This window comes from Giraffa tippelskirchi, chromosome 4, assembly GCF_054371585.1.
Source record: "Giraffa tippelskirchi isolate mGirTip1 chromosome 4, T2T-mGirTip1v1.2.pri, whole genome shotgun sequence".
Taxonomy (NCBI): domain Eukaryota; kingdom Metazoa; phylum Chordata; class Mammalia; order Artiodactyla; family Giraffidae; genus Giraffa; species Giraffa tippelskirchi.
In genome coordinates, this window is record NC_137278.1 from 3501158 (window position 1) to 3524374 (window position 23217).

Below are 23217 nucleotides of genomic sequence, written 5' to 3' on the forward strand. Positions count from 1 at the left end.
CACGTGCCCCGTTGCTCTGCATGGGAACCTCCCGTAAAAAGAACGCAGAGGAAGCGGCGTGCAAGGACAGAGCCCCTGGGAGAAGGTTGAGCCTCGGAGGGTGTAACCAAACCCTCAACCTGAGCTCCTTCAGACGGAGGGGCAGAGAGGGAGCGAGGCTCCTGCCAAAGAAATGCCTGCATGAAATCACAGGAGCACTGGCCCGTGGCCACCGTGCAGGCTGCCGGGGGGGCCTGTGGGCAGCAGGCACCCACAGGTTCTGGGGACCCGCCTGTGCGGTCTGGACGGTAGAGGAAGTGGGCTCGCCCCGCCCGCGGTGGCACCAGGAGAGCCCCAAGCCCCTGGGTGGGTGTGGGCTGCACTCTGCCTGGAGCCAAGAACAGGAAGACCTGTTCCTCCTCTGTCCCAGGCCCCAGAGGCCCTGGGTGCAGGGGCTCCACTGTGTGGACCCCGGGACCCAGCTGGCCAACTGCCAGCATGTGCAGAACTGGACGAGACCACAGAGAGTCCATGGCTTGCTTTTAATTATGAATGGGACATTTCTTTATTCCTTCCAGCGTTCTGAGGTGCCCGTGGGGAGCAGCCGAGCCCAGGATGATGTGGTCACTGCTGGAGCCTTCCTCCCAGGTGGGCTCGCCCGGGTTCAGCACGGGCCCCCCTGCCTGTCAGCTGCACCGGCTGGCTGGCCCTGGGCGGTCCTAGAACGTAAGAGCACCCTTGTGACAGGGTGCTCTGACCCCAGCTGGACCCCAGGGATGGCAAGGCAAAGGCACAGCATGGCCTTGTGGGGCCGGGCGGGGAGGAGCGAGGCTTTGCTGCCTGCCTGCGGTCCGCGGAGACAGGCCCTGGAGCCTGAGTGGGCTCGGTCCAGACAGCCCTTCTGCAGTCCCCGCCCACCCCGGACCCTGTGCGCTGTCCTCTTCTGTCCACTCCAGGACCAAGGACCTCCCGCAGCACATCCACACTGCCCAGAGGCCCCAGCTCCTGCTTCTGCGAACATCCTCCTGGGCACGGGTCTCAGTTCGTGAAAACCCACCAGGCTGGGCCTACTTGGTGCTGGCAACCTGGTCACTGGGGACCCTACGCCTGCCCGAAGGGCTCACGTTCTTGGGGAGATGATGGACCCACACGAATGAATGTCAGGTGTCAGGGAAGGGCAGGCACCACGAGGACGGCCGGGCCCCAGGACAGGGACGCTCTCTTAGAACGTCTGGGGAGAGTGTTTGAGGAGCGGACCGCCAAGCAGAGAGCCGACTGGAGGGAGGGACAGGCCTTGCAGACGGGAAGAGCAAAGGGCCAAGCAGGGGGCTGGCAGCGCCAAGGCCCCAGGCACAGGTGGGCTGGCTGCAGGGCAGCAGGGAAGGCGGGGGCGTGGAGCCAGGGAGGGGAGAGTGGGCGGGGGGAGGCCCGTGTGCCACGGCTGACCCCTCACGACAGCACCGCAGCCAAAACGAGCTGAGGACCCCGCATGCCCAGCGCAGAGCGAGGACTCTCGGGCACTCACCCGCAGCTCATTGCAGCTGCCTCCGCTTGCGGACGTGCCTCGAGCGCCGCGTCCGCAACACATCTGGGTCGTCAGGGCTGTCCGGGCAGGAGTGGGCAGAGCCCTGGCTGCGGTCCGGAGCTCCCTGGATGAAGTCCGGGCAGAGAACGAGAGTAACCCTCCAGCCCGGACGACGGGCAGCGGGGGCAGGGAGGAGCAGGCAGCTCCTTGGGCTTGTCCCCACTGGAGCTGGACAGGAGGTGCTGTCTTCCTGGGGCCACACGGGGCTCTGACTTCCTGCCCACCTCTCCTTCACTCTGGGACTCCAATCCCCTCTGAGCAGGCCCCCAAGAGCCAGCCTCTTATACCATGGTTCCCCCAGCTAGGCCAGGGGACAAGGCCCGAGGGAAGCTGCCCATGCCACTGGGGACAGCAGGTCTCCTGCCCTCAGTATCCGGGGGCCAGCAGAGCTCGCCCTTTGCTGCAACCTGGAAGACCCTTCGGACTCCTAAGGCCGTGCCCCTGGGAAGGGAAGTGGGCTGGGGGCCACGGGGAGACTGGGCCGAGCTGCGGGGAACATGGGGGGGCCACAGGTCCAGCAGCAAGCCTCACTGCTGTGGTCACCCCCTCGTGACAGGGACAGGCTGTTCCTGGGGGTTTCCTGGGAGGGTTAACGCCTGCAAGGGACCTGAGGGCTCTCTGTGTCCTGAGGCGACCCAGGGCTCCCTGGGCACACAGCAGGAGGGGACACCTCCCCCGTGTCTGTATCCAGGTTCTTGTCTGGAAACAAAAGCGGCACAGCTTCCGCAGCTGAGAAGGCTGTGGACGTGGACATGCCGGTCTGGGTACCTGGATGGACCTCCCCAGGGTGCAGGTGGGGCATGCGTGTGCAGCAGGGGGCACACATACCGAGGCTGCTGCCGCCGACTAGGACAGGCCAGGGCGGCAGGCCCCTCCCACCCCCTACACTGGCTGTGATGTTCCCACTGCCCAGGAGTCCGCAAGTGGAGGGCGGCGTGGCATGGCCTCTTCCTCCTGAGGTCAGCCGCCACCCTCCCGCCGTGACTTCCCCCTGCTACCAACCCCCGCTCCGGGCAGGCGAAGGCTCCACACCCACGACAGCCTACCTGGGCTGGGTCCCCCGGCTGCCCATCGGTGTCGGTGAGCTCCAGCTCCTCTGGGTCAAATTCATCACTGTCCGTCTCAGGGTCAGGCCCCGTGCTCGCAGACAGGGTGGTGGGGACGCCGCGGGGGGACAGGGTGGCTAGGAGCGCAGGGAGGGTGAAGGCGGCCAGGAAGCGTGCCCTCAGGAGCAGGTAGGCCGGGCTGTCCCAGAGCCGCTCGCGTACTCGCCCCAGCGAGGCCTGCAGAGCGCCGGCCGGCCCGCCGGGCACCAGGACCGCGGCACCGCGCTCCAAGTCCTTCTTGCGCAGCAGGAGGCTGGACAGCGCCCGTAGGCTGCACAGCATGGGTGGCTGGTAGGCCAGCCGGCTCCCCAGGGCGGGCACGGCCACCCCTCGTTCCCCACTCAGCCACTCCTGCGTGGCTGCCTTGCTCTCCTGGGAGAGGAGGCTCAAGTCCAGGGCTCCTTTCTCCAGCTCAGGCCAGGGCAGCGGGGGCCCCTCCAGGTCCAGAGGCTGGGGCTCCCCGGGGCCTGAGGCAGCCCCTGGGGCCCCTTGCAGAGGTGGCAGGCTGGAGCTGGGGGGCCCGGCCGCTGGGTGATGGGCCAGGGGCGTGTCCTGGGAGGGAGTCCTGGGTGCAGATGTCTCCCCAGCCACCAGCGCCTCCCCAGGGCAAGCGACTCCTGTGGGGCCACAGGCCTTGGCCATCTCTGCGGGGCTCTCAGTCAAGGGCTCCGTCCTGCAGGGAGGCTCTGGCTCCGAGTCTGTGCTGGCTGCTGGCGGCCCAGGGCAGCTCTGCTCAGGGAGCCCAGGGCCCAGGATGGCTTGAGTCTCAGTGGGGGAGGGCGTCAGAGTCACTGACAGCTGCATGGGGTCAGCAGCCCCCGTGGGTGTTGGAAGGTTCACCACGGCCTGCAGGGGTACAGGGAGCAGCCCCTGCGCTGTGAGGACCCAGGTAACCGGCAGAGCGGTGCCGGCCGCCGCGGGCGTGCCCAGGGCTGGCATCAGGCTGAGGGGCTGGACGGGCAGCTGGATGGGGCTGGAAGCCGCGGGGAGAAAGGGGGGTGCCTCGGGCAGGCCCTGCTTCCGGGACGTGGCAGGGGCCTGAGACTGTCCGAGAGCACTCAGCGGGCAGCTTACAGGGTCCTGGCCGGGGCCCAGGCTCAGGGCCCTGGAGGCGGCCGGGCCGAGGGCAAAGGCGTGCAGAGTTGGGGCTCGCTCATCCTTGACTGGTGCCCAGGAGCCCAAAGCACCAGAACTGGCCACCAGAGGGCCTCCAGGCCCAGAGAGCACGGCACTGGAGACGGGGGCGCCTGGGGGAGCCAGCGGCTGGAGGACCACGGGCGAGGAGACGAGCACCCGGGCCGGGAGGACGGCGGGGCCCTGCACAGCCCTCCTGGCTCGGGCCTCCCGCAGCCGCTTCTCCCGAAGCAGCTCAGACACGGTCTTGGGCTTGGGCCGGGGTCTGCACGGCGCTGGGGTAGGCGCCTGCGGCCCTCTGCCCCCCTCAGGGCAGGTGCTCCGCTTCGCGGCCCCTTGGGCCTGCACGCTCTGGGTGAGGCAGCCTGCGGGGAGGACAGAAAGCACGCTGAGGCAGGTCCGGGGACGGGCCCTGTGTCCCAGGGAAGGGCCCTCAGGGGCGGGGGTGGCTGCATCCGGGCTGCGGGCTGTCGGGCTGCCTGCGCATCCCCAGACCCCCACCTCACACGGCGCCCCGAGCCCCCATGCTCTGCCCCATCCAGGGTGGGCCCGGGGGGAAAGCCAGCCCCCGATGGCCCTGCGTCTCCAACATCCTTACACCCTCACGCTGGCACCATCACCCTGCCCTCCACGGTCACCTCCTGGGACCCGGGACCGCTGCCAGATTCTGCCGGTGTGGGGACAGGTGGCCGCCGGCGGGAGAGGCCACGCCCGACACCTGGGCCCAGAGGCCATCCCTGCTCCTGGCTGGAGAAGGCTGACCACTCACACCAGCCAGGCCGCCCCCTGAGGTGGGATTCAGAGACCCCCCCGAGGGGCTGGAACGTAAAGCCTGGGACAGGCCTAGACACAAACCACCCAGACAAAGGGAGGGGCAGGCAGGCAGTACCTGGGGCGCTGCGGGCACTCGAGGGTACCTGGAAGAGAAAGCAGAGCAGTGTCAGCGCCTCAGGGCAACCCCCACGCCTCCCCACGCTGCCCGAGGCCGCCTCTCACCCCCACCCACGGGGCCACCCAGCCCCTCGTCCTGCGACACCATGCCAAGGCATCCTTAGGAGCACGCGAGTCGGTGGGGTCAGGGAGAGGCAGGGGGTCCAGGTGCCCAGGCGGGAGGGCACAGGGCTCCAGGGCTGGACAGGGCACCACAGCGCCGTGTTTGGTCCTCCGACCAGCAATGCTCTTCTGTCATTTCCTCCAGTAGTGACCAGGCTCAGGGACGTGGCCCAATGACCTGGCCACTGGCACCCGGCTGCCACCCCAGGGGCCAGTGCCCAGAGCAGCAGGTGCCTAACGTGCCCCCACCCCCGCCCAGGGGAGGTACGGCACCAGGGAGACATGCCATGGAGCCAGGCGGGCCTGAGTGCCCACGGAACCCTGCACCCCTGGACTTGTCTCAGAGGCCCTCAGGGTCCCAGGCCCGCCCTGGAGACCGGCAGACTCTCCCGGCAATGGGCATGGGCTGCTCTTGGGGGCTGGCCCAGCCTCTGGGGACCCGGGAACGCCTCACTGCCCCGCTACATGGGAGGCAAGGGTGGCGGGAGCCTGGGGAGCTGGGCACTCACCCTCAGTCCTCACCTGTGGGGGCGGCGGGTCCCCGGCACCAGCCTGGAGCAGGGCGGGCGGCCATGCCTTCCTCTCTCGAACCACCTCCACGCAGCCAGGCGTGTCGATCTGGAACAGCTGAAGGGTGCAGGGCGCACGGCTGGCACTGCGTGACGGGAGGCCCCTCCCGCCGTCCCGAGGCTCCCTCGCCCCCACAAGGCTGTCCGCGGAGGGACTCAGGCCAGCGCTGACCACAGCAGCTCTCGCAGAGCAGACCGACACCCGGGGTCTGGCCCGGGCCACACAGTCCCTGAGGCCGTGGCCGTGTGGCTCCCGCCCCAGCCTGGCCTCGGGTCCTCCAGGCTGCCTGCCGCCCACCTCTCCTACCCTGGCCCAGCCCCGCAGATGTTCAGGCCCTCCCACACGGGGACGGTGGCAGGGACATGCTGAGGCTGCCCCTCCCTCGTTGACTCAACTGCTGAGAGTCACAGGCCTCGGAAGGACCAGTTTCAAGAGAAGAAAGCTGTGCTTGGGGGCTTCTCACCTGAATGAAGAGGGCGAACACTGAGGTGCTGGCCAGGTGGGTGCCCTGCAGCTGTCTCCTGATGCCATCAGCTGAGGGGACACGCGCATGTGAACAGAGCTGCCTGGAGACACCACGCCAGCGGGTGCTGCACTCGACCACAAAGGGGGCGAGGGCCCCAAGGGCAGGCTGGCAGGTGGTCAGGGACGGACGCTCCTGAGCCCCGAGACTCCCGCCCCCTGGAGCATACACCCCGACGTGGGCGCCTGCACACTCGGAATGCCAGGGTGAGCCTCGGGCCCCTTCCTGAACCGGCCGCCACGTGCTGAGCAGGACGGGGTGGGGCAGAACCAAACCCCTGAAGGTCGACACCGGGTGGACGGCCCCGTCCCTCTACCCTCCCACACAGGGCAGGTGTGACCTCTGTCCATGTGCCTGCAGTTCCCCGGCCCCCTGCCTCTCCTCCCCCCGGGGCCCCAGGGCAGTACCTCGACGGGGCCGCATGGCAGGCCTCGGGCGAGCGCACAGCAGGTCGACCTCGCCTACCCACGGGCTCACGGCCGTCAGAAGCTTGTGCTCCAGGAGCCTCCTCTGCAGGGCGTGTCCCTGGAGCCGCTGCCCAGCCCTGCCCCACTGTGGCCGCTCTCGGGGCCTGGCCTTGTCACTGCTGCTGCCGCCAGCGCTGGGCCCGGGGGCTGAGCCAGGCGGGTGCGGCTGCCTCAGCCTCTCCTGCTGTGGGGAGAGAGAGGCCTCTGGGATGCGGGCTGGGCTCCGCTCTGGGGCTGCCATATGCCTGCCCGCGCTGACCTCCGCTGCCGCCGGGTGCCAGAGGGCGGGGGGACACCCACGCCGGGAGGGGCAGAGTGGGAGACAGGCGGGTGGCGGCGGTCGGGGTGGTCCTGGCGGCCTGGGGCGCTACGGCTGGCACGAGCAGCTGTGCCTGCCTCAGCACCCGCGGGCCCATCCCCAGGGGTGCCCTGAACAGTCACCCTGCGAGGCTGGCTGCCATTGGGCGCACACACAGCTCCCCACCCGGACCCCACAGCGCCCTGCGCCCAGGCTGCTGGGAAAATGCCCTCGGCAGTGAGGCGGCCTCAGAGGAGGGCGGTGAGTCCCTAAGGCCATCCAACAGCTCTGCCCCGGGGCGCTGAGGGCAAATGAGTTGGGGGACCTGGCAGGTCCTGGGGTGAGGACTCTGCGCTCACAGCTCGAGCCTGGACTCAACTCCTGACCGGGGAGCCAGGACCCCACAGGCTGGGCAGTGGGGCAAAAAAAAAAAAAGCGAGCAAGCTGGGGGCCGGAGGGGTGGCCTCGAGGGAGTCGGCCGCTGTCCAGGGCAGCTCTCCAGGAAGGTGCCAGGAGCGGGCGCCATGACGTGCAACGAGGCGGCCTCTGCCCCCACACTCTGGTCACCACCACCGCCCAGGCGCAGCCCCGGCGATCCCCAGGCAGGGGCGTGCTGCCCCCTGCACCCACCTTGCCCAGTGGCCCCTCGGAGCTCCAGTGGTGAGCGACGGTCAGGCACGAGCACCCGACACGCCTTGGGTCGGTGCTCCGGCTCCTGGAGGCCAGCTGCCCTGCGGGGACCGGGGCTGTGGCCTGGGCCATGTCAGGACCCTTGGGAGGGCGTGGGCAGCCCCCGGCGCCTGCTCCCCACAGCTCCTCAGTGCTCTGCCGGGCGGGCACCCACAGGTCCATGTCCGGCACGGCATACTGAGCTGGCGGTGGCTCTGGGCTGCCAGCCGGGGCCTCCTCCGGGGCGTCTGCCGGGGCCTCCTCGGGCTCTGAGTCCTCCCAGCTGCTGTCGCCGCTGCTCCCGCTGCTGGGGCTCCAGCGTGCCCTGCGAGGGGCCCGCCGCCGGGCCTGCCGCTGCCGCTGCTGTGGAGGAAGGGCTTCTTGGGGGTCCTGGCCACCAGGGGCTCACTGAGGGGGGACCGGGGGCAGGCCTTGAGTAGGGGTGCCCTCAGGGAGCCAGGGGCAGGGGCTGGACGTGCTGGGCTGGACCCTCCTCCCCCCGCCCCCGAAGAGGCCAGGTCTCTCTGAGCTTGGGTGCCTGGAAGCTGAGACACCGAGGCCGGACCAGATGTCTCTCCTTCCTGCCCCGCCAGCTGCTGTCCCCTCATCCTGCCTGGGGTGACGCTGCCCGTCCCGGGGCCGGGGGGACATCTGGCCGACGTTTAGGAAAGCCTCACCCTGACCATGATCTTCCATTTGCTCAGGCACTGGGAGCCTGACCGATGGGGCAGTTCAGAGGCTATTTTTGCCCAGTGACCTGCGAGAGCACAACAACAGGACGTTACTTCCTGCAGACGGGCTGCGACAACACGGGCCCGAAGCCACCGCTCCGCAGCGTGCTGGCGGCTCCCCACAGGCTGCACCGTGTTCCAGCAACACCCTGACGCTGCTCCCCAACCCGCACAGGTGACGACAGGCGGGCATCTGACTCTTGGATGACCAGCCCTGCGGGGAGGTTCTAGCAAACACACAGCCATGACTAAAGAGCTACCCCCGTTTCTGTGAAACGGCCCTGGAATAGCTGTATGCCCAAGCTTCTAAGGCAGACATCTCAGATTATCTGGCCTTTTCTTCCACGCCGTGCGGGTGGGGTGGCAAGTCGGGCACTGCTTCTATGGGGCAGTCGGCCTGCGTGCGACAGGCCCCTCAAACCCGGCCATGTGACATCTCAGGGTCTGCTCTATGAGATGCTACCAACGTACGCAAGGACAGAGCTACTGAAGCCTTAGCCCGTCCTGCCCCTGTAACAGAAAATGAGAAACAGAAGTCCGTCATCAGAAGACCGGCTGGATCACCTGTGTGCTGGTGCTCAGGAAGGGACACGTGATGACGGAGGCTAGGACGAGGACGCGGGACGGGTAAAGACGCAGAGAAATACTGGTAACAGACGGCACACTGACACAGCGCAAAGTGAAATACAGCTGCTCAGTGAAGTGGAAAGACTCAGCTTCAACAAGCTGGCTTCCGGGAGAGCCGCCTGCACAGGGAAGGCCCGGACGGGCACAGGCCTGCAGCTGCCTCCGGTGATGGGAGACGAGCTGTGCCACCTTCCTTCTTTCCAGGCGTCTTCACTCCTAAATTTCCTGTAGTAAACGTGAGTTAGTCTGTAAAACAAAAAACCGCCACCACCTGCTGAGTTGATGGGAAAAAAAAAACCCCCGCGGCGGAGTGGGAATTCCCTGGCGGTCGGGGGTCAGGAGTCTGCGCCTCAGTGCTGAGGTTCAGTCCCTGGGTGGGGAGCTGATGCCACAAGCCACGTGGCCCAGCCAAAACAGACACAGACGGACATGGAGCAGAAGAGCCCGTGACCCGGGAGGCAGCTTGGGATAAGACCAAACTACAGCCTGCACCTGCAGACCAGTACCTCAGAGCCGTGAGAAACCCGGCCAGCAAGCGTGTCCGGGACTCGCGGAAGGTGCCAAGACCCCGGAGTGGGCAGACCGCGAGCTCACTCCTCCCGCTGACACTCCATTACCACTGCTCAGAGAAGACCAGCAGGGCGGGCGTTTGCGGGAGCAGAGGGCTGTGGGAGACAGCGGCTCTCCTCTGCACACAGTCTGACGCGAGACAGCGGGTTGGAAGGCGCCTGGCGCAGACACACAGCTGGCTGTGGAGGGCCTCCGCAGGCAGGAGGCAGCAGGGTGCCCCTGGCGGGGAGGTGCTGGCAGCAGCCGTTGCTGGGGGCCGAGCCTGCCGTGGTAGCACCAAGGCGGGTGGGTGCCCTTCTGGAACCCTCCCTCTAGCCTCCCAGCTCTAGAGACACGGCTCTGCCCACCAGCGGCTGGGAGGAGCCCCGCACCAACCCACCCGCACCCCGGGTGTGCAGGCAACCCCGCGGGAAGTCTGCCCTGCCCTGCAGCAGGCCCAGAGCCACTGCGCCAGGCGGGGCCTTGCAGGCCGGTGAACCAGGGCCCAGCCCTGCCTGCCAGCACCACCTCAGCAGTCAACCCTGCCCCCCACACAGGGGACACCCCCAGAGCACAGCACTCTGGTGACCAGAGAAGACTGTGCTACTGGGCCCAGAGGACGTTCCCACTCAAGCCCACCTCCCCAAGACTGGAGACCTAACTGACCTAACGCTTAGAAATAAACGTAGAGGATTAGGCAAAATGAAGTTGACGGTAACATGATACAGTAGGGGACGTTACCACCCTGCTTACATCGATGGACAAATCATCTGGACAAAAAAATCAATAAGGAAACACTGCCTTAAACAACACATTAGATCAGATGGAATTAAGAGATACATATAGGGACTTGTCAGGTGGTCCAGAGGTTAAGAATCTGCCTTCCAATGCAGGGGACATGGATTCAGTCCTTAGTCTGGGAAGATCCCACAAGCCACGGAGCCACTGGACCTGTGTGAACACTGTGTGCTCTCGAGTCCGGGAGCTGCGACTTGTGAGGCCACGTGCTGCAGCTATTCAAGCCCGTGCTCCACAGCAAGAGAGGCCACCACAGTGAGAAGCCTTCACACCGCAACCACAGATGCCCCCGCTCACCCCGACCAGAGACGCCCCCGCTCACCCCGACCAGAGATGTCCCCGCTCACCCCGACCGCTCACCCCGACCAGAGATGCCCCCGCTCACCCCAACCGCTCACCCCGACCAGAGATGCCCCCGCTCACCCCGACCAGAGATGTCCCTGCTCACCCCAACCGCTCACCCCGACCAGAGACGCCCCCGCTCACCCCGACCAGAGAGACGCCCCCGTTCACCGTAACTAGAGAAAAGCCCATGCAGCAACGAAGACCCAGCACGGCCAAAATAAATACATAAAATGATTTTAAAAATTAAAAAAAAAAAAATCAATGAAACTAAGTGCAGGTTCTTTGAAAAGATAAACGAAATTGATAAATCTTTAGCCAGACTCATCAGGAAAAAGAGAAGGCCCGAATCAATAAAGTCAGAAACGGAAAGAAGTTACAACCTATACCACAGAAATGTGACGGCTCGTATAAGACCATCATCATGGGCTTCCTGGGTGGCTCAGTGGTGAAGAATCTTCCTGCAACACAGGAGAGGTGGGTTCAACCCCTGGGTCGAGAAGATCCCCTGAAGGAAGCGGCGACCCACCAGCATTCCTGCCTGGAGAGCCCCATGGACAGAGGGTCCTGGTGGGCTCCAGTCCACGGGGTTGCGAAGAGTCGGACACGCCTGAGCGACTGCACAACAACACAAGATCATTACGAAACACTGCGCTCCAAAAACTCGGACGACCCGGGTGGGACGGGTAAACGCCTAGAGGAGCACACTCACCTGAGACTGAGTCAGGAAGAAAGAAAAGCTCCGAACAGACGGATTATCAGGAAGAAAACGGAGTCAGTAATAATAACAATAAAACTCCATAAACAAGCAAAAGTCCAGGACCAGATGGCTGCACAAGTGACATTTCCAAAACATTTGAAGAGGAGTTAATATACCAATGTCCGTAGCAGTATTTACAACAACACATGGGAACAACCTAAGTATCCACTGATAGATGATAAAAAATATAAGCAAGATGTAGTGTGTGTATATACACACACACACATATACACAATGGAATATTCCTCAGCCATGAAAGAAAAAGAATCTTCCCATCCGCAACAACATGGATGGATCTAGAGGGTGTGATGCCAAGTGAGGTCAGTCAGACAGAGAGAGCACGAGCTCACTGATACATGGAATCTAAAAACAACACATGAAACAAACAGAAAGCGACTCAGAAGAAACAGGTGGCTGCACAGGGGAGGGGGCTGGCGTGGGACAGCACAAGAGGAGGGGAGTGAGGGGGCAAACCTCCCGTTATGGAGTTAAATAAGCCACGGCACGTGACACACAGTGCAAGGAATACGGTCAACTCTCTATGGGACAGGCGGGTACCAGACTTACGATCACTTCGTGACACATGCAAATGTTAAAACCACTATGTGAGAAACTAAAAAATACGAAAACAAGGAAGAACTTACCGACACCGTATTTTTCTATCAATTCAATTAACTTCTCCACTTCTTTGGGATTCCATCGTCCCTTTTTCAAGCTGAAATGTAACCTTCTGAGATATCTGAAGGCGACATAAAAACAAAGGGACGTTTTAGAAGCTAAGATGCCCTCCTGCCGCTGTCCTGGCGTCTGCAGCGGTTTCTAAGCTACGACACCCAGGGCACAGGCACACTGGACCTGTGCAAAATTAGAGACTTTTGTGCTTCAAAGGTCACTTTCGAGAAACTGAAAAGACAACCCACGGATTAGAAGAGGGGGTCCGCAGATCATGTGTCTGCTGAGACTTGAACCCGGAATATACCAAGCACCCTCATAACTCAAGTTTAAAAATGGGCAAAGGACTGAAATAGCTATTTCTTCAGAGAAGACACACAAATGGCCAAACAACACGCTCAATATCAACAGCCTTCAGGAAACGCAAACCAGAATCATAGTGAGGTTACACTTCACACCACTAGCGTGGCTTGAATCAAAAAGGACGTGCGTGCGTACGGGGACGTGGGAGACAGAGGCCCTCCTGCTCTGCTGGTGGGAGTGTATTTAAGATGCTGCAGCCACTATGGAAAACGGTCACTTCTCAGAAGGTCAAACAGAATCCCCACACGACCTGATGATTTCACTCGTAGGCACAGCTGAGAAAAACGAGTATGCATGCGTGCTTTCGAGGTTCAGTCACGGTGTAACACGTGTAAGAATTTCAGTGTCCTTCCGGCGTTAGAATCACCCCTGGTCTATCTGCTCATCTGCCGATGGACACGTGGGTCGTTCCCACCTTTTGGTTGTTGTGCCCAGTGCTGCTAGGAACAGGGGTGGACAAATGTCTGAGTCCCTGATTTCCATTTTTTGGGTACAGGGTGGAATTGCTAGACAACACGGTGTGCTAAGTCGCTTCAGTCGTGCCTGACTCGTGCGACCCTGTGGGCTGTAGCCCGGCAGGCTCCTCTGTCCATGGGATTCTCCAGGCAAGAATACTGGAGTGGGTTGCCAGTTCCTTCTCCAGGATAATATGGTAATTCTCTGTGTATCTTTGTAGGAATCCCTGAGCTCTTTTCCACAGCGGCTGCCCGGTTTCAACCCCACCGCGAGTGTACACGGGCTCTGATTTCTCCGCAGCCCCTCCAACACTTGTTACTTCCCAGTTTTGCAAAACGTGAACCATCCTAAAACCATCCTAAAGTGTGTGAAGCAGTATCCTGCCGTGGTTTTGACTTGTATTTCTATAATGACTACGCTAGCATTTTTCACGTGCTCAGTGGCTGTTTATATGCCTGTTGGACCTGTGCATTCAGGTCCATCATGCACGTTTTTTATTTCCCCTAAACATGTATTTATTTGGCTGTGCTGGGTCTTAGTTGTAGCATGTAGGATCATTAGTTGTGGCCTGTAGGATCAAGTTGCCTGACCAGGAAAGGAACCCAGGCCCTCAGCATTGGGAGCGTAGCTTTAGCCACTGGACCACCAGGGAAGTCCCTTTGGTCCATACTTGATTTTTTTTTTTTGTAGGGAATAGTGTTTTCTTTGTGGGGTGATCAAAATGTTCTAGAACTGTGATGATGACTACACAGGTCAAGAAATACACTCAAACCTACAGAACTATCTACTTTAAATGAATGGTTTATATGTGAATTATACAATAATACTGTTTAAAAAAAAGCTCGGGGAAACTGCCACCAGGGGGATCTCAAAGGATGTCCAGTGGAGCCCGTGCACACATCTGGCTTCAAAAAGAAGCGACCCTGCTTCCTGAGCGGGTCCATCCCCGTCCTCCACGCCCCCAAGGCCACACCCTCGTCCCACACCGGCAGGTCACCCTGGGCCAGTCTCCCTGCCCGTCTGGTGGCCCACCCAGAAGCAACCCCAGCAAGCTTTCCTTTGCCCAGAGCTATCCCACTCACCGATCTCGGCACTGGGCATCGCTCCTACCTGGCACCTCTTCCCGGATTTTAAACCAATCCTGCTCCCCATACTTGGCAACTGCTTGAAGCAACTTCTGCAGGGAGACAGGAGCAGAGCCGGTCACAGCCTGCTCACCCCAGTCCTGCCCAAACTCCAGGCTCCAGTCCTCAGTCCCACAGACGTACCGCGTCCTCCTCTGGGGCCCAGAGACCCTTCTTCAGGCCGGGGTCCAGGCTCTTGGTCCAGCGGTAGATGAGCTGCATGGAGTCCCGCCCCTCCATGTAGTAGACAACTGCAGACAGAGGGGGCTGGTTGGCGCTACGCTTCCTGGGTCACCCAGAGAGGAGCCACGCTGACCACAGGGAACTGACTGCAGATGGCCTGAGACGACACAGCACTGCCCCCTGCCCCCCTATCCCCCCAAACTGGGCCCAGGGCCCCGCCGGGCGGGTGCGGAACTCACTCCTCCGGTAGGGGATGTGGCTGCCGACGCGCATGGCCTGCACGAGCCGCGTGAGCATGCGGTCCTCCTCCTCCGTCCACTCCCTGCGCTTCAGGGCCGGGTTGTGCTGCTGGAACTTCTGCAGGCACTGGAAGGCACTGCGGCGCGTCTGCAGGGCCAGAGCGGGGTGGGGGTGACCGGGCCGCCCTGGGGGACAGCGGGGAGCACCCTGACAGAAGGCCTGGGGCCACTAAGAGGGTCCCCAACATCAGCTCATCAAAGTGTGTCCACACACGTCACAACACCTCCCTGACGGGACACCAAGGGAGGCCTCCGCTTGGCCAGGTCTGCGGCAAAGGCGTCCTGAGCTATAGGCCGGGCCGCGGCCCTGACCGCAGCCTGAGGCGGTCTCTCTGAAGCCCCCATCGGGGCAGCCGAGAGGTGGGGCTGTCGGGGTGGGGTGCTGGAGAGTCCCTGGGGTGGTGCCTGTGTCCAGGGACACCCTCTCAGGGAGAGCTCCGAGGTAAAGGCCCCCAGCTTCCAGCTTCACTCCAGCTGAGCACACAGCCCCCCGGGGCCCGCTGTAAACATTTTTACACATATCCGCTCCTCACGCCTCTCCTGTGGAAAAGGGGTTTTCCACGAGCCCACTGTGGTGACGTGAAGCGTCGTCTCTCCCAGAGTAAGCTCTCTGGTTACAGAGCACGGGGGGTGGTGACGTCTTGTGAGACATCAAAAGTACGATCCGTAAAGTAAAGAATTCCTAAGCGGGACTTCACTGAGGTTAAGAAGACAATGGCAAAGGAATTAGAATAGAAGACAAGTCGCAGACCGGGAGAAGATGCCTGCAAAAGACACATCTGATAAAGACAGTTACCTGAGTTACACAAAAAACTTACCACTCAACATCAGAACATGAACAACTTGACCAAAAACTGGGCCGAGACCTCAAGAGACACCTCACCAAAGATGACGTATGGAAGGCAAAATATGCATGTGGGGAGGAGTGCCCCCTCACAAGTCGTCCAGGAAAAGGCAGATTAACCCGAGATCCTACAAGAGCAGCCAAGAGGCAGAACCCTAACGCGCCAGACAGTGGTGGGAACGCAGGACGGTGCAGCCACTTCGGAAGACAGCCTGCGGGCTTCTGACAGAGCCAGACACGTCTGTACCGTGTGATCCAGCAATTGTGCGCCTAGGTATTTATCCAAAGGAGATGAAAATGTCCCTCCACCCAAAAACCTGCACGTGGATGTTAAGGGCAGTTTTCCTCATAATTGACAAGCCCTGTAAGCGCACCCAGGATGCCCTTCAGTAGGTGAAAGGAGAGCTCGCGCCCATCTAGACAATGGAATACCAATCACTGTGAACGAGAAGAGAACCATCAAGCCAGGAAGACATGGAGGAACCTTAGGTGCGTATCGATGAGAACCCCATGTCAGTGTGGACCTAGCCCTGGTAAAAAAGAAAAAAAGCTCCATGTGGTGAGTGACGCCCGTCACGGGGGAGGCTCTGCGTGTGTGAGGGCAGCGAGTGTGTGAGGGAGCCCCGTGCCTTCCCCTCAGGCTTTGCTGTGAGCCTAAAACAGCTCTAAAAAAGACCAGCCTTGGGGATTCCCTGGTGGTCCAGTGGTTAAGACGCCGTGCTTCCACAAGCCTCGCAGTGCAGCTAAAACAAAAACACAAAAGACAGTCTTAAAAACAGCAGGTTTCCCTGGTGGCTCAGTGGTAAAGAATCCACCTGTCAATGCAGGAGACACAGCTTCGATCCCTGATCTGGGGAGATCCCACATGCCTCGGAGCAATGAAGCCCACACACCCTAGACCCCGTCTTTGCAACAAGAGAAGCCACTGCAACGAGAAGCCCGCGTACTGCAACTCGAGAAAGCCGACATGCGGCAATGAAGATCCAACACAGCCAAAATGAAATGAATACATAAATAAAAGAAAAATACTAAGGAAGTAAAGACATAAAGGGAAGAACTCCCTGGTGGTCATTAGGACTCAGCGTATAAAATGATTTTTTAAAGCATCATTTACCAAGTAAGTAAAAGCACACGTAGTAGATGACACAGCATCTGAATGCGATCGTGAGACTATTAGAGACAAAGGACAAAAGGACTTGTTTTGCACCGTTAGGCCAGGTTCCAGCCTAGTCACATGAATACAACTGTTTTGGAGCAGAATTCACGGATGTAACAAACTCTACTTAACAGGCTTTCACAGACTCCCAGACTCAGGACAGAGGACACGCTTTTGTTTTTAAAAGGCTTTGGTAAGTTTGGCTGAGTCTGCTGCAACCATACACTTGGTCACTAAAGTGAGAAATTAAAAAAACAGGAGATTTTAGGGACTTCTTGGCAGTCTGGTGGTTAAGACTCCACACTTCCACTGCAGAGGGTGCAGGTCTGACCCCCGGTTGGGGAGCTAAGAGCCTGCCTGCCATGTGAGGTGGCCAAAAAAATAAACAAAACGGGGATAAATTAAAAAACTGCCATAAAATTCAAACTGAAGGATAAAAGTTTCTGAGAAACCTCACTGTTTAAAAACGATACAACATACTGCTACATAACTTAAGAGCCAAAGAGGCAGTGATAACATAGTCACTCCAAAAACAATAAAAAGGAGACATTTCACATCATGCTGCTCTCAGAAAACCAGACCTTAAACACCATCTTCATCAAAGACAGAGGTGAGGGTGAGAACTCAGTGCCTGCGTTAGGAGATGAGAAAGAACAAAACTCAAAGGCACCAGGTAAACAGTCTTCCCAGACACCAAAGTACACCCCGGGGCGGGAGGTGAGGCTCGGGAGAGAGACAGAGCGGGTGGAACACCGAGGCTGCTCTGAGGCATCCGCGGGAGGCGGTGCAGTCTGAGCAGCCTCTGACCGCCTCCAGCTGCCCTCCCGAGTGGCCGGAGCAGACCCTCTGACGGCTCCAAGGGCGAGCCCTGGCCGCGCCTGACCCTCACCCCCAGCTCCTCGGCGATCCTCTGCCAGTCCAGGTGGCCGTGCGTGGCCGCGATGGCCTTCAGCTGGTCCACCTCCTGCTCGCTCCACTCCTCCTTGTTGATGCTCGGGTGCTCGTAGTTCTGCCAGAACTTGCGGATCTCCTCCGTGCTGCGGCCTCCCTCGAACTGCAGACAGATAGACAGACCCGTCCATGTGGCCGTGCCCTGACAAAAGTGGCCGGGCTGCAGGGAGTGGGGTCTCTGTCCAGGCTGCCTGGAAGTGCTGGTGGGGAGGACCCCAAAGCGATCCTCATGGCTAGACGTGCACGTGACTGGAGGGAGTCCCGGCAGGCCGAGTGGCCACGCGGGTCTCGGCCTCTGTGCCTGGTGCTGATCCCGCCCTGGCTGCTGGGACTCACGTTGACGTTGGAGATCTTGTCCCAGTCGTGGCCGTCCAGCCTGTCGCCCAGCAAGGCCTCCTCCGGGAGCTGACTGCAGAGAGGGCGGGGGCACGGGTCACGCTAGCCCTCGGCTCCCCCTGGAACACACCCGCCCCAGCAGGACTGCTCACTTGATATCCTGCACCTCCTTCTCCGCCTCCCGGGCCTGCTTCTCCAGGACCTGCCTCTCCAGCTCGCTCGTAGCTCTGTTCTGCTTCTGCTGCAAGTACTCCAGCCTGAAACGCAGGGAGAGGCGCCTGTGGGGCCAATGGTGACGCTGCGTCCCGCAGACGGCCGGCTCGGCCTCCCATGGATCTGGGCAGGAACCCGCGGGGCTGGTCACCTGCTAGCACGCCACGCGGCATGGCGGTGGGGAGCACAGGCTCCAAAGGCCGACCCTCCCCCCTAAACAAACCCAGAGAGAAAGCGGCGGCCCAGCGTGCAGGGGTGGCGACGGGCATGCAGGCAGTGCACACGGCAGTGCTGACACAGGCGACACGACGGGCAGCCTGCACATCATCCGGTCTCCAGACGCGCTGACTCTCAGAGACAGCCGCCTCCGTGCCGAGCCGAGCAGGACCCGAGGCGTGACCCCACCGCCCCCACGAGAAGCCCAGACCCACGCGTCAAGCCGGGAGGCAGCCCTGGGGACCCCTGGCCTGACCCCGGGTGCTGTGGCATGGTCAGGAGCCCCCACCCTGCCAGCACACGTGGGACACCCGTCTGCTAACAGTCCTCTTTCTAACCCCAGGCCAGAGAGACTGCCCAGGCCGACGACTCACAGGGAGGACAGGCCGGCCCTCACACGCCCCACCCAAGGGAGAGTCCAGGAGCCGTGCCGCTCCCACTGCAGTGGAGGGACGCTGGCAGGGCAGCGGGCAGGGGCTACCGGCCGCTGGCCATGGAGCTGCCAGCCTGCCCCGCCCTCGCCCCAGGGAAGGGAGCATCCGGACTCACTTGAGCAACTTGGGCTGGAGCAGTCGCTGCAGGCGGTCACTCACTACTGACTTCCTGAGCAGGACCTTTTCCCAGGTCTTCCCTGCGGAGAGATGAGGACGCGGAGAGGGGTCACTCGGGGTCACATTCCGTCAGTGACAACCCCCAACCCCACCCCATCCAGCCCGTGGCATGGAGATGAACGTGCAGGAGGCCGCCCGGGACGCGCCCCCAGTGCACAGCCTCTCAGCCTGGGGCAGGAACGAGGTGGGAGAGCGCCGAGCGAGCTCGGAGGAGGCCCGGTCTGTCCCTCACTACACGACCCCGTGACCCCACTCAGGTGGAAGGGCAGGCTCCCAGGTGACCAGGCCAGCGGTCGGGGTGACTCCTGGGGCGGGGGGGGGGACAGGCAGGTGACGGCTGGGGCGGGGGGGGGGGGACAGGCAGGTGACGGCTGGGCCGGGGCTCGTACACTTGGTCACCAGGAGCTCCTCGAAAGCCTTGATGCCCTGGGCAGCTTTCTCCCGCGTGTCCTCATTGGCAGGAGGCCCCTGTAGAGAATGTCGTGTCACGCTGTGGGCGCAACCAAGTGTGCTCCCCGCTGGGACTCGGGACCCTGTCCCCCAGCATGCGTGGATGCCTGGCCCTAAAGCATGGCCTGGAGAGTGGCTCTGGACACCACCTGGTGGCGCAGGGCTGGCGGGGCTGCCCCCGCGGGGAGGAGTCGGTGCCACCTCTCCAGGACACGCCCCAGGGGCCTGTCCGTGGGGTGAGGCCACCTGCTACCTCCTAGGGACGCAGACTTGACATTCCCTCCTGGAGCCAGCAGGGTTTCAGTTCAGCAAGGCTGGGGAACACTCTCCTGAGAATTCGAGAAAGTCCCGCCGCCCACGGCAGGGTGTGGGGACTCGAGCAGGGCGCAGGCCACTCACCACTCCAGTGACCCTGTCCCTGAAGTAGGGCTTCATGAAGTGTCCGAGGTACAGGTTCGGGGGCGGGCTCCTGCCATCCTTCACCTTGGGGCCCTTGACGCCTGCAAGGTTGCCCATGACTTCCTCCTGCGGCAGACACAGGGGGCTGCTGGTGGGTCGGCCAGCCGCGGCTCCCCTGGAGGAGGGGACCCAGGGCCCTGGTCCCCGGAGGCCAGGCCGTGGCGCCTCTTGGGCCAGGCCCATCTCACCTGCTGCTCCCGGTTCTGGGCCAGCAGCAGGCTGACCTCCGCCAGCTTCTCCCGGAGCACCTCCTGGTAAACCATGTTCAGCTGCAGGCAGGTCTCTGGCTCTTGGGGGAGCGCCTTCTCCTTGGCATCATCCTCGTCGTCGCTGGCCGCACCCCACCTCTCTTCCTCCTGCAGACGAGCGGGAGCCGCAGGTGAGGGGCGCTCGCGCACCCGCAGGGCCCCAGGTGAGCTGCGTTCTGGCCCTGTGACGCCACCCTGACACTGGACCATGCGGCACACGGACACGTCTCCTCGTTTAAAACGATCCAATTTAGACGGGAGGTGGGAGGGAGGTTCAAGGGGGGGAGCACGTGTATACGTATGGCTGATTCACACTGACGTACGGCAAAAACCAATGCTATGTTGTAAAACAGTGACCCTTCAAGTAAAGATAAGTAAGTTTAAATAAAGAAAAAAAAACGATGATTAAAAAACAAAAAGCCAACTTATATGCCATCTTTAAGAATATACCTCAGGCGAGAAACTGAGAAGATGAGCAATTTTCACTTTTGATAGTAAAAACTCCCATAAAACTTGGACTCACTGTACAACATGTTTGCTGGCAGATGTGGTGAGGGGGAACGTGGGCTCCGCAGTGCTGGCAAGACTGAAACCAGAGCTGACCCAAACATCCACCTCAAGGTGGTGAGTCTAACGGCTACGGAACTACAGCAAGTCTGTATCAAGGTACCACCCAACTATTACAAACAGGAAGCAATTCCATGTCTATTGACTTAGTGGAAAAACAAAAACCAATTATAAAAATTTCCCAAACTAACACAAAATCACAAAATAAACAAACGATAGCCACTAAGTGGCAGACCCGAGTGCTTCCTCTGCTTCCAGCTGCTATTCCAGGCTCTGGTGCGTGGGCACTGACCGGGGCTGTCACTGCCCCCAAGGCACGGGGAGGTGACTACGGGGCAGGACCAGGCAGCCTGCTCAGCCTCCCCCGTGTCATGTCCGGCTGAGGTCCATGCAGCTGGGAGGAGCTAAGAGAAGGTGAGCGGCGTGAACGCCCAGCTGTGATGACGGTATCTCTAGGGACATGTGTGCTTCTGATGACACCCCTTTTCTCTTGACTGACAAAACCCGTGGTACTTCGATCACGCAGACCCACTGGAAGGGTGGTGTGTCCCTCCAGCAGGCACGGCCACCTCAGGCCGCAGGTTACCGAGAGCAGTGCGCCAGCGGCGTCCGAGTCCTCGTCGGGCAGCGAATCTGCAGGAACGCAAGCACACAGTGTCGGCGCCCAGTGCTGGACACAGCGGCCGGTGATGGGTCCCACAGGTGCTGAGGAGACCAATCGGCCAGCGCAGCCACAGACCGGGGGTGCTAAAGCGAGGAGGTCCGCAGGGCATAGAAGGCCTGCGGTGGGCCGCCTGCTTCGGGGGGCTGAGCACTGCTCTCTGTGTGCAGCGGGCCCTGGGCTGAGGGCAGGATCAGCCCCCAAGACGAGATGTCAGCCTAACGTGTCCCCAGGCATGGAGGGAACAGGAACCGTAGGGACAACCAGGGCAGACTTCACACGAGACAGCTCTGTCCTGGGGGAACTGGACCTGGTCAGAGGGGGAGAGAGGACAGGCAGAGGCCCGCTACCAGGTGAGAAAAGGCCCGTGCAGCTGGGAACCGTGAGAGGCTCAGCCTTAGGGCTGCACCTGAGCCTGAGGGGGTGGGAGGCTGGGGCCCTGGATGGCTCGGTCTTCACAGGCAGGCTGCAGGGAGGGGCACTCGGGGCCCCGGGGAGCACATGGGGTGGGCAGAAGGGGAGCCCTGGCAGCAGGGGCCTCAGACAGAGGGCAGCTGCCCAAGCACCAAGAAGCGATCCAAGGGGTCTCGGCTATGGTTGACTGTTCAAGCTGGGGGGCGACCGACAAGCTGTGGCCAGAAGCCTTTGACTCCTGAGAAGGAGAGCAGAGCCCCCTTCCCAGGACAGCCTGTGGCACCAAGGGGCAGGGCGCTCACGCACGGCCTGCAGGGGCTGATGAGGGAGCGTGGTGATGCTGGCCAGCGGACTAAAGACCCAGCAGCGTGACACACTGTGGCTGACCATGGTCCAAGGGCAGACATGGCCGCTCTGACCAAGGAGCATGGGCGCTGACCTGCATCCGAATCCGAGTCGAGACTGGACTCCGAGATGTCCATGCTGACGCTCGAGCAGCAGGGGTCCAAGATCCTCTCCAGCTGCTCAATCTCCCTGGAGATCCTCTCTCTCTCAGCATCCACATCCATGACGCCCCTGCCTGCAGCACATCCTGAGATGTCAAAAACCCAGAGCACGCAAGAACCCCTCCTGCTCTCAGACTCTCGGGCCTGCGGAAGCCTGACCAAAGCAAGCACTGGGCTCCGAGAGGCCCAGGTGTGATGACGGTATCTCTGGGGAGCCTTGGGCCTACCTGGCACGCCCGGGCCCCTGTGAACTCCTGCTCTTTGCCCTGTCAGCCAGGCTGAGGCTGCAACCAGCACCAGGGCGGGGTGGGGGGGTGGGTAGTGATAGATAACAACATCACCCAGCTGCCTGGTCTGTCTTCCCACCACGGAACCACGAGTGAGTTGGTCACCCAGTGCATCAAAAGGAGAGTGTGGTGGCAAAGTCACTAGAGGACATGGACGAGGCCCATGACCCCAAGGTGCATCTGCTCGCTCCCCAGCACAGAGCTGGACACAGAGGGCATCAGGCATCAAACAAAGTGCACATCGACCCGGTGGCAGGGTTCAAAGCCTTGGAAGGAAGCCCCCTCCGGGACGGCAGGGCCTGCTGAAGCCCCAGCATCCAGCACAGCACCTGGCTTTCGGGACTGAGCCTGAACAAACCTCTGAGAAAGGAACAAGGACCTTTTTCTTTGGAAACAACAGTCTGGGACGTCTAATAGGGGAGTGGGAGAATAAACCGGCGGCAGCGGAAACGCCAGGAAACACAAGCACAGATTCAGGGGGCCAAAACACGCAGGAGAAGCCCCTTCCCACCCGTGGCCGCCCCCAACTTCCCCCCGGTGCAGGCGATCGGGGGCCTCCACTGCGACAAACAGGGCCGCCGCCGCCACCGGGGCCCCGGCGATGACAAGGCCCTGCGCGGACCCCGCTCCCCAGCCGGCCGGCATCCCGCCCCTCGCCGCCCCTCCCCCGCCGCCCCCGGGCCCTCCCGGGTCGCTCCTCCTCTCGGCCCTCCCCCTCCCGCTCCTCACCTGCTCTCGGAGCCGGCCCCTCAGCTTCCACGCACACGCTTCCGGAAGCCGCGAGATTACGTTGCCGCGTGTCGGAAGTCCCGCCTCCACGGCCGCGGCAGAAGCGCAAGGCACGTCGGGACCGGGCTCTCGGGGCGGGCCGGTGGTGCCCCCGCGCGGCCAGCCTTGGGACTGTCCGCGTCCGTAGGCACTCGGCTGGGGCCCCGGGTGCCTGGGTCACACGCCCGAGTGGGTGAGGGGGGGACCGCCTGCAGCCGCCGCCGAGCCTGTCTGTGCTGTTT

The 23217-nt window shown here is 61.9% G+C and overlaps 1 protein-coding gene across 3 annotated transcripts; it reads right to left on the bottom strand.

Moving 5' to 3' along the window:
- Positions 1–519: 519 nt before the first annotated feature.
- On the bottom strand, positions 520–22986 carry SNAPC4 (small nuclear RNA activating complex polypeptide 4). Of its 3 annotated transcripts, none has more exons than XM_081590666.1 (23): positions 22937–22986; positions 21854–21994; positions 20926–20972; positions 19713–19880; positions 19465–19590; positions 19005–19083; positions 18554–18635; positions 17728–17832; positions 17576–17648; positions 17178–17342; positions 14229–14376; positions 13951–14057; positions 13765–13859; positions 11836–11930; positions 8062–8141; positions 7346–7747; positions 6358–6598; positions 5891–5961; positions 5380–5484; positions 4694–4721; positions 2611–4169; positions 1505–1628; positions 520–698 (listed from the first exon to the last, which is right to left on the bottom strand). In XM_081590666.1, exons 2-22 carry the CDS (start codon positions 21981–21983, stop codon positions 1512–1514), a joined length of 4023 nt encoding a protein of 1340 aa, XP_081446792.1. In that variant the 5' UTR covers positions 21984–21994; positions 22937–22986; the 3' UTR covers positions 520–698; positions 1505–1511. The 3 variants fall into 3 exon arrangements, with proteins under 3 accessions (XP_081446792.1, XP_081446789.1, XP_081446790.1); XM_081590663.1 differs by having other exon boundaries at positions 6358–6601; XM_081590664.1 differs by lacking the exon at positions 22937–22986 and adding an exon at positions 22736–22868 and having other exon boundaries at positions 6358–6601; positions 21854–21990.
- Positions 22987–23217: the final 231 nt, after the last annotated feature.

What these genes read in the sequence shown, in the direction of transcription:
- SNAPC4 (XM_081590663.1), bottom strand. Translation starts at nt 21,983, where the DNA reads ATGGATGTGGATGCTGAGAGAGAGAGGATCTCCAGGGAGATTGAGCAG. An exon ending in CGACTCGGATTCGGATGCAG is followed by an intron (nt 20,973 to 21,853) that starts GTCAGCGCCCAT and finishes GCGTTCCTGCAG; the next exon opens with ATTCGCTGCCCGACGAGGAC. An exon ending in GATGCCCAGTGCCGAGATCG is followed by an intron (nt 11,931 to 13,764) that starts GTGAGTGGGATA and finishes TGTCGCCTTCAG; the next exon opens with ATATCTCAGAAGGTTACATT.